Below are 17,842 nucleotides of genomic sequence, written 5' to 3'. Positions count from 1 at the left end.
TAGCCACATTTTGAAATGGAAGTTCCCTAGGTGGACGTAGGACAGAGGAGCAGAGTAGGGGTGGCAGGTGTGAGCAGAGGCGCTGGCAGCCCCACTGTTTGGGTGAGGGGTGTAAGGAGGGGTGAGAAGTCAGGTGTGAGGGAACAGGCAGCGGGGAAGTAGGAGCAGTGCTGTGGTTGGAGACAGGCCCAGCAGACTGTAGAAAGGCAGGCCAGGAAGTTAGAAGTTTTCTGAAATATTCACACCAGAGTGTCTAAAATGAACCCATACAGTTTAAAGAATAATAAACATCTTTGTATCCACCAGCCAGCTGAAGCAAGCATTAGGGGCCATCGGTGTGTTCTTCAGTGAATGCATCCCTCCCTCCCGCTGCAGAGAAAACCACTACCCTGAAATTGGAGCTGAGCATTCCTTTGTTTTTCTGTACAATTTTACTACACTGGGGCTTTGGGAACTGATTTTTGAATTTTATATAGATGAAGTCATTCAGTCTAGTTTCTTTTATTTCATCTTCTCAGCATCGTGCTTCAGATTTACCTGTATTTACATGTGTAGCCCCGGTTCATTCACTATTGAGAAAACAAAGGAAAATGGCCAAACAGAACTCACACCAGGGTACTGTGACAGCATTTGTTGAAGGTAGGAATAGCTGCGGATGTGCCGGTCCTGTGTCACCATTCATTCTAGGACGTTGCACTCTGGGAGAGGGACCCTGGCATTGGGCTATGGGGCTTTTAAGCCACGTGATTAGGAAGCACAGCTCCTCCCACTGTGATCAGGATTCTAGGGTCTAAGTTTTGCTGCTTCAATTATTTGATGTGGTCAGCCAGCAGTTAGATTTAACCTAATTGTGTTCATGGCTGGAGAAGCATCAGCCCTTCCTCTGACATGATTAAAGGGCTGGGGTCCAAACCTTGTAATTGATCAGTGTCTTAGGCACTTAGCAATGGCTAGGTTCCATGGCACCTTGTAACAGGCCAACTCCTTTCCTGGGAGGCCAGCCTGCAAGGGAAAAACAGGTTAACTCTTATCTCTCATTCATTGTAGAATTTGATTGTAGGAATATACCACAGTGTATTTATAGGTTCTAGTGTTCATGATGGACATGTGGGTTCTTTCTAGTTTTCCTTTGCTATTAGAGTGTTCCTGTGGACACTGTGGTGCAAGCGTTTTTCTAGGATGTTTAGGAGAGGACATATATTAGGGAATGGCAGTTTTTCAGTGTAGGTATACCAGTTTATATTCTGATTAACATTGGTGGAATGCTCCTGTCTTCATACCCTCACCAGTGCTTAGTATTTTCTGGCTTTTTAATTTTTGCCAGCCTGCTGGGTATATAATAGTATCTCCAAGTTTAATTTTCACATTCATGATTACTGTTGAGGTTGAGCATCTTTTCTGCCACTTGCAGACCATCTGAGTTTTTCCTCTTGTGAAATGCCTGTTAGTGTCCTTTGCCTGTTTTCCTGCTTGTCTTATCTTTTTCTTGTTGATTGGCGGCAGTTTTAAACATAGCTGTTTTCTGGATAGTAATCCTTTGTCAAGAATGTATTGCAGTTATCTTCTCACTTTGTGCCCTGACTCTTCACTATTTTTATTGTGTCTTGTGATTTCTTATTGCGAGGTGCTCATCGTATTTGTACCTTTATCTGTCAGAATTCTCTGAGGCTTTGGCTGAAATCACATTCTTTGAGACAGGACCTGCATTTGTTTCTTCCTGAAGCCTGGGAACCACTTTAATTATCACCTCACCTGGGATCACTTTAAATTAAATTCAGCCCTTGAGGTTTTTTCCCAGATTGAACCCGAGGGGTTCTCCTTTCTCCTCTCCCCTCGGTCTGAGGATTTTACTGCACACACCAGAGAAGAGGGAATTACACTTTTCATTCTCAGGGTGATTTGTTTTTTTCCAATACATCCAGCCCCGAGATAAAAATAGGCAGGATTCCTTGCTGCTGGCTCTGTGCCAGGGGCTTATTTCTCCTTCACTCTTACACTGAGGACTGGGCCCTCCGGAGCTCCAGTTTAAAGGAGGCCTGCATGTGGACCTGTCACCTTTGCGGGCTCCGGGCTTGATCTCATCAAAGCAGAAGGTCAAGCTCTCCAGGGTTCTATGGAACTTCCCACAACAGAAGCTGAGTTTAACTTTCCAGAGTTTTTGCTTTTTATTTTTATTTTTGGCCTATTTGCATGCCTCCCCCTGACCCCCCTGCCGCCCATGTTAGTTCAACAGTAATCCAAGCATTTTAAAAATATTTATAATCTGGCAGTTTAGTTGTTTACTTCAGGTTGATTAGAATATCTGGTGTTTCTATAGCTGGAAAAGAAGTGGTAGTTTTCCATGAAATGCTCTCACATAAGTGTCCAGACAAGGAGTTGATTTCTACTTCAGCTGAACAAGTGGTGAAGTATGCTGTCCCCTTTATTAAAAACCAAGCACCACGAAGTGAATTTACTCTCAATGTACAATGTAAGTATATGGGAGCTGGTGGGGGCCCGGAGAATGGAAAGGCAGGGGATTCCCTTAGCTCTTACATAGAGCCACAGCCTCTGCCCCTCCTCACCTCCCAGAAGGACAGGAAGAGAGAAAACCTGATGGCCACGAGCAGCTCTGTTTCGAAGAGCCCCTTCGAAACAGTCATGCCATTTGCCTTACACTGCTCAGATAGGTAAAGATATAGCGTGTTACTGGTCAGCAAAAGTGGTTATTGCCCCCATCAGGTCTGATGAGTTGTTCTCAAGGCCCAGCAGGGGCCTGCTCACATCAGGAGGTGGAAAAAGGGAGGAAAAAAAGCTTTACATTGGGCAAAATATAGACTTGATAGTTACCTAGGAAAGCCAAAGCTTAGATTGCTTTCCTCTCGCAATCTGAGAGAGAAACCTAGCGCTGCAATGAACTTCATTGTTCATTCAGTTTGTACATTTGTTTCAGTAAACAGATTCCTTTGACATAGAATTGTTGACAGCATAGATGCACAGTTTATCAGTTGCCGAAATCATGCACCTGTGTACACTAGGAAGGAGGGGATCAACAATTGCCTTATTCCTGGAGTATCGCAGCAAAACAGGTGGACACTTTGATGATTCTATAGCATAGGGGAAAGTCTTTGCCATACTCAAAGTTACAAATGAGAGGGAAAAATTCATTGTTACATAATGCTTTCAAAGATGAAAGAACCCCGTGGAGAAAAGCCAATAGCCAATTAGATGGCAAATTTGTAAAATGAGGATGCTGACCCCTTGATTTGTGAAAGCTTTTTACAGATGAGAGAGTGGAGAATAGATAAAACACAAGTGGCTAGAAAGATGCTTGGCTTCCAATCAAAGAGCCCCTTCGAAACAGTCATGCCATTTGCCTTACACTGCTCAGATAGGTAAAGATTTAGCGTGTTACTGGCCTGTGGTGGCAAGGCTGCATGGCGGGGCTGCGTGGGGAGACACTCGGACAGCCCTAGAGCCCTACAGTCTTAAGAGGTGTGGTCTTGACCCAGCAGTGCTAAGACTGTCTTTCGAGAAAATACACAAAGAACTATGTACTTAATTGTGTTCAATGCTTGTCATCCTTAACCCACATGGTCCCCATCAACAGATCAAACGTCATAGTTCAACCACAGTTTAGAGAAGACATCAATCTGAAATGATAGGAACTGACACAGGACACCTACCCTTTTGTTAAAGAGAAAATTCAGTTACACAGTGTTATTTCAATTGGTACCTCTGGAAGTTTGAAATCCTTACATGAGTTTGTATGATGGAGGGAGGGGAAGGAGGAAGAGATGATGCTGGAAGGAACCAGAACCCAGGCCAGTAAGAGCAAGTCAGCTTGGCTCCTCCAACCAGCCAAGCTAAGAATCCTCACATATGTCACACTGACACTGCAGAATATATCCTATGTCCCCCTGTACAAGCCAGGAAGCTGGGCAGGGCAAGACTGGCCATTGCTGGCCATAGATGGGAAGACAGGCCCAGAGAGGGGAAGCCACTTAGTTTCCATGGCAAGTGTTTGAGCCTTACCCCTCTTATGTTCTCCCTCTAGCTAGAAAAGCCAAAGACGGCAGTGTCCTCGAGCCCCTCTTCACATTGGCATATAGACTTGTGCATACAAAACCAAACCAAACATTGACAACAAAAACGAGGTAAGCATTAGGCTTGGGCAAGAGGAAATGAAGTTCTAGTTAGTAGTTAATAGCACCCAGTTACTGTTGGCTGTTATGTACTATTCTAAGCATTCTTATCTGTTAACTCATTTTATCCAATGTCTATGGGAATAGACTTTAACCTCATTTTACAGATGAGAAATCTGAGGCCCAGGGAAGTTCAGTAACTCACTGAATACCACACAGCTAGTAAGAAGCCAGCTCTGGAGTCCACATGCTTGGCCAGTATTCTGAAGACAGGAAAGGCTGAGTAGCCCAGAGCCAGGTGAGTAGGGGGTACACGAAGTATGGAGGCCACGGGCCTGACTGAAGCACCTTTGCTCCCCTTCTAACAGCTCTCTAAGCTCATGCTCTGAGGCCCAGAAAGGTGTCTGAAAGCAAGTTCAGGCTTCCCTACCAGATACTTCTCCCTGTCCCCTTGAGGCTGAATCCTAGTGCCTTGCCCATCCCTCCACCAGAAGATCCACATGTCTGTCTGGAAAGGGCTTTGCTGCCAAGTCAGAGATGAAGGCCCATGCCACATGTGGGAAAACCGGGCTCAGCAGCATAGCTAGCACCGGCACGGACCTGTCTGGTGGCCATGCCCACAGTGGCAGGCAGGTCAGGGCCAGCAGGCTCCCATTCCTTGGGTGCCAACCCTTCCTGCATGGACTAGTCTTGGGAGGCCAGGGGAGGGGATAGGAGGCTGTGGTGATAAATGCAGCCTTTTGCAGTAGGCTGGCAGCTCAGGGGGTCTGCAGAGTGCTCCTTCAACTCAGCCTTAGAGCTCTGCTTATCCGCCCTGCACAACTGCTCAGAGTGCTTTGAGTGTGCCCTCATCAGAACTCCTGTGTCTGTGGGGAGGTGACAAGACTTCACAAGCCATTCATTCCTGCCAGGGGCCCAGTTCCCAGCTTTTGCTGTTCTGACTGCCAAGGTCTTACCCTCCAGTATCTTTGTCCTATTTGCTCTGCCTGAAATGCCACCATTCCTTGCAGAGAGGCTGAGTCTCCTGATTGAGCCTTGGGGGACATTGGCCTCTGCAGGGTGTGGCACATATGAAGTATTTGTAATTGACATCACAGTTCTGGAAGGACAGGGCGGACTTGGAGGAAGTTTCTCACATGCGAAGTAGTTCTGTTCTAGTTGTCACGAATAACTTCTCCACAACTGCTTTCAGTAGGTTTGAAAGGATTATTTATTGAGCCTGTTCACTGTTGTTTCCCAGAGCTTCTGGCTCAGGCCCACAAAGACACCAAACCCAAGGACCAGGGAAACCGCTGGCAGTGAAAGGACCACCCAAAGGAGAGGCCTCAGGCTAGAGTTCCCATTGAAATCTGTCAGAGAGAAGGGAAAGGTAAGGCTGGGTGAGGCCCCTCCAACACGCTCCTCCACCCCAGACCTTTGTATCACACTGGGCAGAGCTAAAGCTGCCTTTCTGCAGGTAAGGCGGACTGTGTCTTCACTTAGTTCCCCACTGACTGCAGCTACACCGTCTCTTGCCCTCAGCGATGGCTGGAGCATCCCATTTTGTCAGCACAGTCTTGGGGGTGCGGGAGCTGGTAAGGCCTGAGGGGCCCACCCAGAAGCCCTCATACCTGTGGGCTTCTGCCCATAAGAATCCTCAAAGCCCACTGGTCCCCGGAGAGCTCAGCATGTCCTGGGGCCTGGCAGTGTCATTACCTGAGGATTGTTGCTGTCCCGCCCAGGGGAAGAATGAAGTCTTGGGCTGGTCTCTGGCCCCTGTGACCTCCAAGCCAAACATAGGCCCGAAGATTAATGAAATAACAAATCCACTCTCACCCCAGACTCACTTGCCGTCCCAGGGCGGCACGCGGTGGAGCAAGTCTTCAGCCCTGAGCTGTGGCAGGCAGAGGCGCTGCAGAAGAAGCAAACCTGGTGGAAGGAGAAGAACATCAGAGTGGCTGGCTCAGCGCCACCGCGCAGGAAGGACAGAGGCAGGGACATGGGATTCCCTAGCTGGGCCCCTGGCTGCTGGCCAGGCAGGGGGAAATCTGAGCATGCAGACCAATACTATGACTGCCGCCCATGCTGAGGGAGTGTGGAGCTGAATGTGTACCCGATTCGAAATCCACACCTTCCTTCCTCCCCAAGGTCCAATTCTGCAGTGGCGTGCCCTGCAGATGGGGCCACTGCACTTTGTAGAACCCCAGCCCTTCGCGGGAGGCAGCTGGATTGCTCCCTTCCACCTGCCCTACTGAGGGAGACAGCAAGTTCCGAGGGGGTGGGGCTTGACCAGGCAGCAGGAGAATAGATGTTTGCCCTCCCTTTGTGACCCCTGGAGACCAGTGACTGGGGGAAGAGGGGAGGGCGGATTACCACTGCTTCCAGATACACCAGGGCAGGGGCAGTGCCCTATGGGAGTAGAAGCAGGAGGAGCTGACCCGACCCAGCACCCAGGAGGCCTCACCCAGGGGTGCCCCTCATCCAGGCAGGTCAGCATCTCTTGGATCAGGAGGCAGCACTCAGCAGAGATGAGAACAAAGCCACCCTAACTAATCAGTGCTTACTAGTGAAATCAGTCTACATGTGACATAAAATAACAGACAGTGATTTAGCATCCAGAGATTGGTGTATGCGATGTGAAAGGTCGTTGAACAAGACAGGAGTTACAGGGCATCTGTTGCCTCTGGGGCCATCTGCGTATTATGTAGAAAACCTAAGTATACCTAAAGTTTATCTACTTTTACCTTCTGGAGAAGTTGCTGAGTTAAAGAAAATTCAAAGCAGAATTACGTGGAAGACATTATCATTTCTAGAATCAGAAGTGAGGCGAGGCTCCCCTAGAACGCCACGGCCAGAGTTCAGATTTTGGGCTGATTGCAGCTCAGGCAGCATTTTTCCTTCCTCCTGCTGGCATTTATGGGTTACCTGTTGCTGATGCAAAGCCAGCTGCTTTCCATGACACCTGGTAGAAGTCAAGCCCCATCCCCGGAACTTTGTCCATATAAGCTCACAAGATGCCAGAGGGGTTCGGTGACTAGCTCCTCCCCACCTAACATGGGGCCAGGCATGCGGCAGCCGGGGCTTCTTACCGGTCCTCAGAGGGCTCTCTGGGAGCCCGAGTCCAGGAGGGCAAAGGTGGCAACAGTGAATCGCTGGTAGTGAGACTGGAAAGGTGTGGCCCTGTCCAAGGCTTCCATTTGGGTTCTGTAGCTGTCACCCTCAAAAGGGCATGTGAAAAGAGAAGTCAGAGGGGCTGTTTATAGGAGGCAGAGCATGTGGGGGGAGCCTGGGGGCACTAACCCATCTGACAGGATGGGCCACTGGGGCTGCTGGAAGGGGTTGGCACTGGGAGCACCCCAGCACTGGTGCAGCAGCAGGACCAGCTTGGGGTCTGTCCTCTGCAGAAGCTGGACCTCCATTTGGACTGGTTCTTGGAGCAGCCTCACAATGGGATAGTCATCCTCCCCGTAGTAGGAGCTGAAGGTCTCATCTGCAGGGAGAGCGACTCATGAGCCAGGGTGGGCTGTGCGTCAGAGAAGCAGGGGCCTGAAGAGCGCAGGGATAGCATAGCATACCCTGGGTGATCCGTAGCTCAAGCCGCAGGGGCCAGGCTGGGTCACGGGGCCAGGCTGGGTCACAGGGCCAGGCATCGGGGTTGGGAAGATGGATGCCTGAACGGGCAGGAAGTCACTGGCGTTGAAGACACAGCACACATGAAGCCTGAAGTGCACGAGGGTGGGGGAGAAGACACAGAATCAGAGCATCCTGTTCATGTTAGAAACTAGGTATCAACTCTGGATGCAACAAACGGTACTGTCCAGCAAGGCAGATGGATGCTGCGTAAGCAGCACTCAGCATTTTCAAGGCGGGCTCAGGAAGCTCAACCTGCCCCATCCTGTCTCCCTGGGCTGGTTCAAGCCTGTTATGCCAGGCCCTGCACCTGGTGGGAGAATACGGCAGGATGGAGATGGGTCCTTGGGGGGCTGGCACCTTGTTGGGTCTGCCCTGGCTACCCACAGCTGCCTGCTGTGCCATTCAAGGCTCCTGGAGCCTGACAGTCGAGCCTGCAAGTGGGCGTAGGCACTCCACCTCCTGACAGACCTGGGTTTGAATCTTCTTAACATTTACAGGCTTTGAGACCACAAGCAAGGCTTTTTCACCTAAAACTCAGGGTCCTTATTTGTAAAATGGCCATGACTGCCTCCCTCTGAGGGCTCTGAGACAATGAGATCAAAGATAATGTCATCTTCATTGCCCCGTCTCTTCGTTGTCCTTGTAGTTGCCGCTGCTCTGCCACAGCCTAAGGGCCACAGTGCCTAGCATCTTTCTCACCAGCCTAAGGGCCTGGGGGCTGCTCTTCCACACTCTGCTGGGACCCACAACCTCTCAGTACCCCAGAGGCCTGGCACCAAGGAGATGCTAAGCAAGTATAAGTGGCTTGCCCCTGTTCTGAAGGCCTTGTTTCTGAGGAGCCCTCTGGCCTAGTCCTGCTGGCTACAGCTGTTTTCCCCGACCTGTGCCTCCCTCCAGGAATCCCTAGTCACTGTGTTGGCCTCTGGCTGACTCCCATAGCTTTTATATCAGAGAGTCTAGGGCTCGACCCAGACTTGTCCCCCGCCACTTGGCTGTAAGAACTTAGGCTTTTTTTTAAATTAAACATTAAAAAAAAATAAAAATAGAGATGGGATCTCACTGCATTGCCCAGTCTGGTCTTGAACTTCTGGTAATTTTCCCACCTAGGTCTCCCAAAGTGCTGGGATTATAGGCGTGAGCTACCACCTCTGTGGTACTTAGAGCTTTAAAGCCAAATACATTTGAACTGTGATGCAGTTCCCTGCTCCCCAACCCTCATGGCAGGGAGGGAAGGGCGAAGGAGATGCCTGGGCATCCACGCAGCAACAAGCATAGGGTTTCTCCAAGTCACGGCTAATGCACTGGCTGTGTCCCACAAGGTGAACTGGCTAAGGGTAGGTGCTTTGCACCTGGCCACACAGGTTCAGAGCCAGGTATGACAGACACATTCCCTCAGGTCACCCTCACGGGCATCCTGAGCACCTGGCTTGGTTTTTGCCTCTTGAATTGGCAGGTCCAGGAGGCCCCTAACAATGAGGGGTTCCTCCCCCGCCCAGTTCCTCTTCCACCACATCCTCAGACAGCTTCAGCCCAATGTATCTTCAGCTTCATCTGTGGCTTCTTAACCTAACATTAGGAGGGGCAACAGGCATAACCTCAGCCTCTTCCTGGGACCTGGAAGGGGATGCTTTCAGTTGCTCTGAGCTTAGTTCTTGGAGAGACCAAGACAGGGCTGTCTCAGAACTCCCGCTCTCTCAGGACTGGCCATGGGCTTCTAGCTGAGCCCTGCAGGCCAGGCATGGAAAGTCCCCACTTAACACATCTGCCCTGAGAAAGGACATTTCCCCTGCCCCACAGGAGAGGCTGGGAAGAGGTGGGCCTGTTGCCTAAGGTCACATAACCAGGTAACAGCAGAACCTGGGTTTGGACCCAGATGGCTCCAAAAACTGTTCTGAGCTCTCCTGTGCCCTGACACCCCAGCCCCCAGCCACGCCTGTTGGAGGAGGGCCGCCCTCACTGGAAGGTGCTGTCCCACGTGATGGAACCCTGTGGCCCCTTTCAGATGTGAATGCTGGCCACCGGCCAGTTCCCATAGACGAGCTGGTCGCCAGCCACCTGTGGGAAGAGACATCTGGGTGAGGCCTTCTTGGGGGACCAGGCCCCAGCCTGTGGTCCCAACCCCTACCTGCACTGTGGTTCCACAGTGGGTGACAGGGAACTGGAAGACCACGAAAGCATCTGTCCTGTGTTGGGGAGCAACTGGTGGGGGGTGTAGGCCAGGCAGACATTGGCCAGTGTGATCCTGTGTGTCAAGGCTATTTCTTGTGACGCCATGAGGATGAAGTAGCCATCTCTGAAGCACTGGACAGTAGCTGGGACAAAGGCAGATGAGGGCCTTGGGATTTGGTGTTCACCCAGTGCAGAGACGGGATGGCTGTGTGAGAGCCAGGCTTTAAGTGCTGGCCTGGGAGTCTAGATGCTTACTCTCCACTTAGGCCGGTGCTGGCCCCAGCAAACCCTTTACAGTCTGACTCTCTCATCCATGAGACAAATGGGTTGAACTATACTCCAAAAGTAGCCTCACCATAGAATCTGTCATCCAAACCAGGGTGTTTTCGATCTGAAAGTACAGGTAGATGTGTGTAAAGGTAGATCTATTAATAGTTCCCCGGGACAGTTGTTATAAGGCCAGCTGGGACATATGATTGCCTCATCTAAAGGTCTCCTCTGCCATCTGCTCTGGGAGTTGGGCTCTCCAGGAGGAGGATGGGAAGCAGCTTCCACCAGCTGGAGGAGGTGGCTGTCCTGCTTCAGAATCCCGGGGACCAGGATGGTGCTGGTGTGGGAGGTTGTACCTGTGTTGCCATAGTAACAGGGAACCTCTGTGGTGTTGTCATAGCAGCAGCCAGCCTGCTTACAGGCTTCCTTTGAAGTTCCTCTCATGAGGCAGGGGAGGTGCCCCGAGGCCACCTGGCACTGCTCCTGCCTCAGGTGGGTACCTAGGGTTGGGACAGAGCGATGAGGCTGAAGGCACACAGTTTGCAAATCGTGGCCCTGGAATTGAATCCTGGGAACCTGTGCAGAGTTTGTGCCTTTTTCTCTTTTTTTTTGGAGTTTCACTGTTGTTGCCCAGGCTGGAATGCAGTGGCACAATGTTGGCTCATGTAACCTCTACCTCCTGGGTTCAAGCCATTCTCCTGCCTCAGCCTCCCAAGTAGCTGGGATTACAGGCATCTGCCACCATGCCTGGCTAATTTTTTGTCTTTTTAGTGGAGACGGGGTTTCGCCATGTTGGCCAGGCTGGTCTCAAACTCCTGACTCTGGGTCCACCTGCCTGGGCCTCCCAACGTACTGGGATTATAGGCATGAGTCACTGCACCTGGCCCAGAGTTTGTGTTCTTAACCAGCACACTAAGTGTTCTCCCTGAAAAGTGCATATTACTGAAATCTCAAGAGAATGTTTTCTGAGAACCGGGTGTTCCTGGCAATGGTTTTAGTGAGTTTAGGCAGAAATAAATTAGCGAGATCTCTTCTAGCTTTAGTATACTTGTACATGTTTAAAGCTGTTTTTCCAAATACTACAAAGAATCATGGTTTTCTAAAAAAAGAAAAAAGAAAGAAATGGCTTCTTAGAGCCCAGTAAAAGGCTGTTCGGCCACGCTGGACTCCAGAGGGCCCCAGACGGAGGGTACGAACATTCAGATGTGCTGCATACCTACATAATCTGATTTGTTCACATCCCAGCATTCCATGGGGCCCCAGTGAGGTTGAGCCAGGGTTTCTAGGGCAGGTCCAGGTCCAGGGAATGGTAAAGCAGGGGTTGAGTGGGCGGAGCTGTGCCCTGGGTCCAGTGGGCTGGGAAAGGCATGGCCAGAGCCTGCGGAGGTGTGGCCAGAGGTGGGGCAGAAGGGAAGGGTTTGTGGGGTCAAGACAGAGAACATGGCGGGTGGTGCCAGCTGGGAGTCCAGAGTCTAGGGTGGACAGGTTTGGGACAGATCAGAGTAGCATCTTGTGCTACATCCACAGGACCATTGGGCAGCACAGCCTCCATGAATACCCTCAGGTGGAAACGCCCATCCTGCAGGTGAGAGGCCAGAGAGCAACAAGGTGAGGCCACCTAGCATCCCAGGCAGAGAATGGCCCCCCGAGAGCTAAGATGGCCATTAGGCAGACAGCTGGATTCATGGTGGACCCCAGAAAGTCCCTTCCAGGACTTAGTTTCCCTCACCCACCAACTCAACAGATCTTGGGCTCTGGTTCCTGTCTGGCCCATGAGGGGCCTTCTGCAGCCTGACACGATACTATGACAAGCTTGCTCCTGTGCCAGAGCATGAAGAACCCTACCTTCTCCAGCACGTGGCAGCCTCTGTAATCAGCCGAGAAGACTGCAGGCTCCTGAGGCCTGGAGGTGACCCACTGGTAGCAGATGGGGCAGTTGTTCACATCAAATCAGTTCCCAAATTCATCTGCCGTGGGGAAGAGGAGGGGCCAGCTATGCTGAAGGGTACAGGAAGAGGCTACTGGGGTCTCGGAAGGAGTTCCCAGCTATGCTGAAGGGTACAGGGAGAGGCTGCTGGGGTCTCGGAAGGAGTTCCCACTCAGCAGGCAGGAGACCTGGTTCTTGCCTTAGCTTTGCTATTAGTTTGTTGTGTGGTCTCCGGCAAGCCCTCCCCTCTCTGCTCTCAGCTTTCATAGCTGTAAGGAGATGGGGGGTGGTCCTAGGATCTTTCTAGCTAGGGTTCCCTGCTTATAGTACACAGCAGCAGGCAGCCATAAAGATGAGATGGAGAAGGGATACACAAGGTCTCAGGGTCAGGCACTGGGCTATTTACATTGCCTTTTTTTTTTTGATGGAGTCTCGCTCTGTTGCCAGGCTGCAGTACAGTGGTGCAATGTTGGCTCACTGCAACCTCTGCCTCCCAAGCGATTCTCCTGCCTCAGCCTCCCAGGTTCAAGTGATTCTCCTGCCTCAGCCTCATGAATAGCTGGGATTACAGGCCCCTGTCACCATACCTGACTAATTTTTGTATTTTTAGTAGACATGGGGTTTTATCATGTTGGCCAGCATGGTCTTGATCTCATGATCCACCCGCCTCAGCCTCCCAAAGTGCCAGGATTACAGGCGTGAGCCACCGCCCGGCCTCACATCGCTTTTCTTAAGCTTATTCACATCCTGTGGCGGAGGCAGCTGGGGGAGGGAGGGTGCGTGAGCTTTCTCAGGTGCACACAATGGGTGGCAGAATGAGGTTTCGAATCATGGGCTTTGTAGAAAGACCTGAGCCCATTTGTCAGGTTAACTGGCTGCTGCAGTCACTCAGAGACACCTCCTAGGTGTTCATTCCCCTTGCTGGCCCAGAACAGCCTGGGCACTCTCTGAGTGTGGGCATGCCCCCATGCCTCTGTTCCATGAACACAGCCCAGTTCGTCTTCCTCATCTTGCAGAAAAGGAAGCAGAGGCTCAGAGAGGTCAGGTTAATTGTCCAAGATCACACCGTTTAGAAGTTGCACATCCGAACCCCGATTCCAAACCCATACCGGGCCACACCCACTAGGGTCCTGCTGCTGAAAGTGGTTTATGGACCCTCAGCCACGGTATGGACTGAGTGTGGTTAGAAGTGCAGAGTCTAGGCCAGGCTCAGTGGCTCATGTCTATAATCCTGGCACTTTGGGAGGCCGAGGCAGGTGGATCACATGAGGTCAGGAGTTCGAGACCAGCCTGGCCAATATTGGGAAACCCCGTTTCTACTAAAAATACAAAAAGTAGCCAGGCATGGTGATGCACGCCTGTAACCCCAGCTACTAAAGAGGCTTACGCAGGAGAATTGCTTGAATTGGGCGGCGGAGGTTGCAGTGAAAGAAGTGACTCCATCTCAAAAAAAACAAAAAAACGCAGTCTTGGCCCTGTCCCATGCTGATTGAATCACAATCCAAATTTCTACAAGGCAACCAGGTAATTCCCATGCACACTAACGTGGGAGCTTTCCTGGGTGACGATTCTCTTCCTTGCCATTTTCTGTGGTAAGGGGATTGGGGGCTGGCCACCCCCAGGCTAGAGGGAGACCTCTGTTCTTGCTCCTTTTCCAGGGGAAGGGTCCCAGCTCCCTCCTGGCAGCAGCCCGTGGACAGGGAGGCGGGGGCTGGGACTCTCCCAGCATTCACCCACCACTCACCCACCACCTTGAAGCGGAGAGTCTGGCCTGGCCTGGGGAACACCAGCAGCTGCATTCCCTTGATCCCACAGTCCTAGCTGTGTCTTGGCTGAGGCTCCTCCTGCCATGAGACACCACAGACATCTGCAACACCCCTACTCCACCACCACTAGAGCAGGACCCAGGTCTTATATGGAGGAGGTGGCAAGTGGGTGCCCCTAAGGGCAAAGGGCGCCCACCTGGAGCGCCCACCTGGGGGAGCGCCCACTTGGCCACCAGGGACTGTGGTGAAACTCCTGCTCCAAAGGCAGAGGAAGGCAGGAATGCATGTGGCCTCTCACCCTGGGTTTCTGTCCCTCAGCTGTGGCTTTGGAAGGGAGGAGGGAGCTTTCTGGGAAACTGAGGCTCCAGGTGGGCTGTGGGGAGGGATCAGGGGTGGGAGGTGGCCCTGCAGACCCTCCACTATCTCCCTCCCACCCCAGCCTTTCCACATTCCCTCCCTGCCCCAACAGGGAAGTACTTTGGAGGAATGGGGTTCTGAGCAGAGGTGGGAGGAGGTGGGAAGGACAGGGATGGTGTGACTCTGCAGGACCTCCCTCCTGCCTTGAGGCCTCGGCAGGCACCGCTGGGGGCTCCAGGCCTGGTCAGTGCAGTCACGGCTTCTCGGGCAGGGCCTTGGGGGCGGTAGAGCAAGGACACAAGACACAGCCCTCACAGCTGGTAGCAGAATGGGGGCTGCAGGTGAGTAAACAGACCACTAGCATCTCCCAGGGCTTTCCCGAGGATTTAGCCGGTAAGTACGACGATGACTATTACTAATAAAAAATAGCAAGAACAGGCCACGCGTGGTGGCTCCCGCCTATAATCCCAGCACTTTGGGAGGCCAAGGCAGGTGGATCACGAGGTCAGGAGTTCGAGACCAGCCTGGCCAGCATGGTGAAACCACATCTTTACTAAAAATACAAAAAATTAACCAGGCATGGTGGCGCATGCCTGTAGTCCCAGCTACTCAGGAGGCTGAGGCTTGAACCCAGCAGGCGGAGACTGCAGTGAGCTGAAATCACGCCTCTGCACTCCAGCCTGGGTGACAGAGCAAACTCTGTCTTAAAAAAAACCAAACAACGAAATGTAATGTGGCATCTGGATGGGGTCACGGAGCAGGAAAAGGCAGCGAAAGCAAAGGAAGTGGACTTTAGTTAATAATAATGTGTCCTCATTGGTTTGTTCATTCATTGTAATAAATGTGCTTGTGTAAGATCAGTTATGAAGTAAACAAATACTCTACTAGAAATACAAAAATTAGACGGGCATGGTGGCGCACACCTGGAATCCCAGCTACTAAGGAGGCTGAGGCAGGAGAATCCTTGAAACTGGGTGCTGGAGGTTGCAGTGAGCCGAGATCACACCACTGCACTCCAGCCTGGTGTGATCTCAAAATGCTGGGATTACAGGCATGAGCCACCGCGCCCAGCCTGGACCTGGGGTATATGGGAACTCTCTGTACTATCATCTCAGTGGTTCTGTAAATCTAGAACAGTTCTAAGACATAAAAGTACCTGGAAACAACAAGAATGGCCTGCGATCTGCCATGATCACAGAGCCGGGCATTGCTGTTTAGCTCCTTACATGCTTCCTGAACATCCCCTGCGGGAGGGACTACCACCAGCCCCAGGTCACCACTAATTCCTGCGAGTTATTAGCTTGGGGCCCAGCAGTGTTTGCACTCAGCAAACATTAGGAAATGTGGCTATCATAACTAGCAGCAGCTGGGAGGGGAGAGCAAGCACCTTGGTAGCTAAGAGCCCGGGTCTGGTGAGGTTGTAGAGAAAAAGGAATGCGTACCTGCTGCTGGTGGGATCGTAAATTGGTTCAAACATTGTGGGAGGCGGTGTGGTGATTCCTCAAAGAGCTGAAAACAGAACTACCATGTCACCCAGCAATCGCATTACTGGGTCTATATCCAAAGGAATAGAAATTGTTCTAACATAAAGACACATGTGTGCATATGTTCAGTGCAGCACGATTCACAATAGCCAAGACGTGGAATCAACTGAAATGCCCATCAATGGTAGACTGGATAAAGATGTGGTACCTATACACCATGGAATACTATGCAGCCATAAAAAGGAATGAGATGATGTCTCTTGCAGGAACATGGATGGAGCTGGAGGCTATTATCCTTAGCAAACTAATGCAGGAAGAGAAACCAATACCGCATGTTCTCACTTGTAAGTGGGGGCTAAATGATGAGAACGCATGACACATGGAAAGGAACAGCACATACTGGGGCCTATCGGAGGGTGGAGGGTAAGAGGAGGAAGAGGGGCAGAAATAATAAAATAACTATTGGGTGCTAGGCTTAGTATCTGGGCAATGAAATAATCTGTACAACAATCCCTCTTGATGTGCGTTTACCTGTATAATGAACCTGCATAAGTACCGCTGAACCTAAAATAAAAGTTGTTTTTAAAAACAAAGCCCCAAACCGCTTTCTTAGCTGTGACTCAGATGCATTGTCTGTTCTGAGCCTCAGGTTTCCTGTTTGTAAATTGGGGGTGATAATGCTTTCCTTGCCCGCAGGATGGACAGGAAGACACAAAGAGACAAGGCATGGGCACCAGATGCGGTCATGATTTAATGCTTGGTGCTAATTCACTTCTATTGTGATTAGAGAAATGCTGGGAAAGCTTGGTGGGGCGGGATGGGGGTCTCTCTGGGAGCACAGTGGGAAGAGGCACTCAACACAGCATTGAGGGTGGGGGACATGGAAGGATTTTTGGAGAAATGGGGTCCTGAGCAGAGGTGGGGAGGACAGGGCTGGTGCGGTGGGGATCTGGGGCGAGCAGGACTGGAGGAGGGAGGAAGCAGGTCACACGAAGGTCCAGGACAGGGACTCCAGGCAGGTCGGGGGTGCTGGCGGGGGAAGGACTAGGAGGGGAGGGGGAGGTGCCAAGTAGGGGGAGGAGTGAATTGGATTTTTCCTGAGGGACAATATGGAAGTTTTAAACTTTTTTTTAATTGCATTTTAGGTTTTGGGGTACATGTGCAGAACATGCAAGATAGTTGCATAGGTACACACATGGCAGTGTGATTTGCTGCCTTCCTCCCCTTCACCCACATCTGGCATTTCTTCCCATGCTATCCCTCCCCAGCTCCCCCGACCTGCCTGGAGTCCCTGTCCTCCCCTATTCCCCTGCCTGGACACCCCGCTGTCCCTCCCCTATTCTTCCCAATAGACTCCAGTGTGTAGTGCTCCCCCCCTGTGTCCATACGTTCTCATAATTTTGAAGGTCCAGGACAGGGACTCCAGGCAGGCCGGGAAGGTCCAGGACAGGGACTCCAGGCAGGCCGGGGAGGTCCAGGACAGGGACTCCAGGCAGGCCGGGGAGGTCCAGGACAGGGACTCCAGGCAGGCCGGGGGTGCTGGCGAGAGAAGGACTAGGAGGGGAGGGAAAAGAGGCAGGCGGAGGAGTGGATTAGATTTTTCCTGAGGGACAATATGGAAGTTTTAAACTTCTAATTTTGAAATCGTTTCAGATGTGCAGAATTTCCATATAGCCTCCTCCCAGATTCCTCAGATGTACACTTTTTACATTTGCTGTAGCTCCCCCTCTCTGTGCATGCGTGCAGACACACACACACACACACACACTTCCATACTATTTGAGAGTTGTTGCAGAAATGATGGATTCCCCTTTACCTCTAATGACTTCAGTATATATTTCCTAAAAACGCAAATTACCCCCACAGTCAAATGATCAAACTCAGGAAACCAACATTGGTATAAACACAACGATCTAATCTGCAGACATTACTGTAAGAAGTAAAGAAAGAGGACAGGAACATGAAAGGGCGCTCGACAGTCAACAGGGACAGATTTATTTTGAATCAACCTGAGAGGGCCGGCTGGCTGAGTTAGGTCAGAGCCCCACTGTGGTACAGACTAAGCGTTTTTAAGGATTCAGGGTGGGAGAATTTAGCAGAGGCTTGGACCGCTCCCGTGTCTGCTGTGGGTAA

General features: G+C 51.3%; 1 protein-coding gene across 1 annotated transcript; it reads right to left on the bottom strand.

The window, feature by feature from the left end:
• Positions 1–5,209: 5,209 nt before the first annotated feature.
• Positions 5,210–17,447, bottom strand: ZP1 (zona pellucida glycoprotein 1). Its single transcript, XM_078339146.1, is given in 19 exon segments — positions 5,210–5,473; positions 5,735–5,777; positions 5,779–5,832; positions 5,940–6,032; positions 7,193–7,593; positions 7,679–7,724; positions 7,727–7,823; positions 9,694–9,791; positions 9,862–9,919; positions 9,921–9,943; positions 9,945–10,048; positions 10,532–10,675; positions 11,392–11,658; positions 11,661–11,754; positions 12,021–12,142; positions 13,847–13,946; positions 14,167–14,241; positions 17,098–17,263; positions 17,419–17,447. Coding segments are annotated over 19 exon segments (2,157 nt in total). The 3' UTR covers positions 5,210–5,330.
• Between the last annotated feature and the right edge of the window lie 395 nt (positions 17,448–17,842).

This window comes from Callithrix jacchus, chromosome 10 (genome assembly GCF_049354715.1).
Source record: "Callithrix jacchus isolate 240 chromosome 10, calJac240_pri, whole genome shotgun sequence".
NCBI classification, from domain to species: domain Eukaryota; kingdom Metazoa; phylum Chordata; class Mammalia; order Primates; family Cebidae; genus Callithrix; species Callithrix jacchus.
The sequence above is the reverse complement of the archived record's forward strand: the minus strand, read 5'-3'. Positions and strand labels throughout refer to the sequence as shown.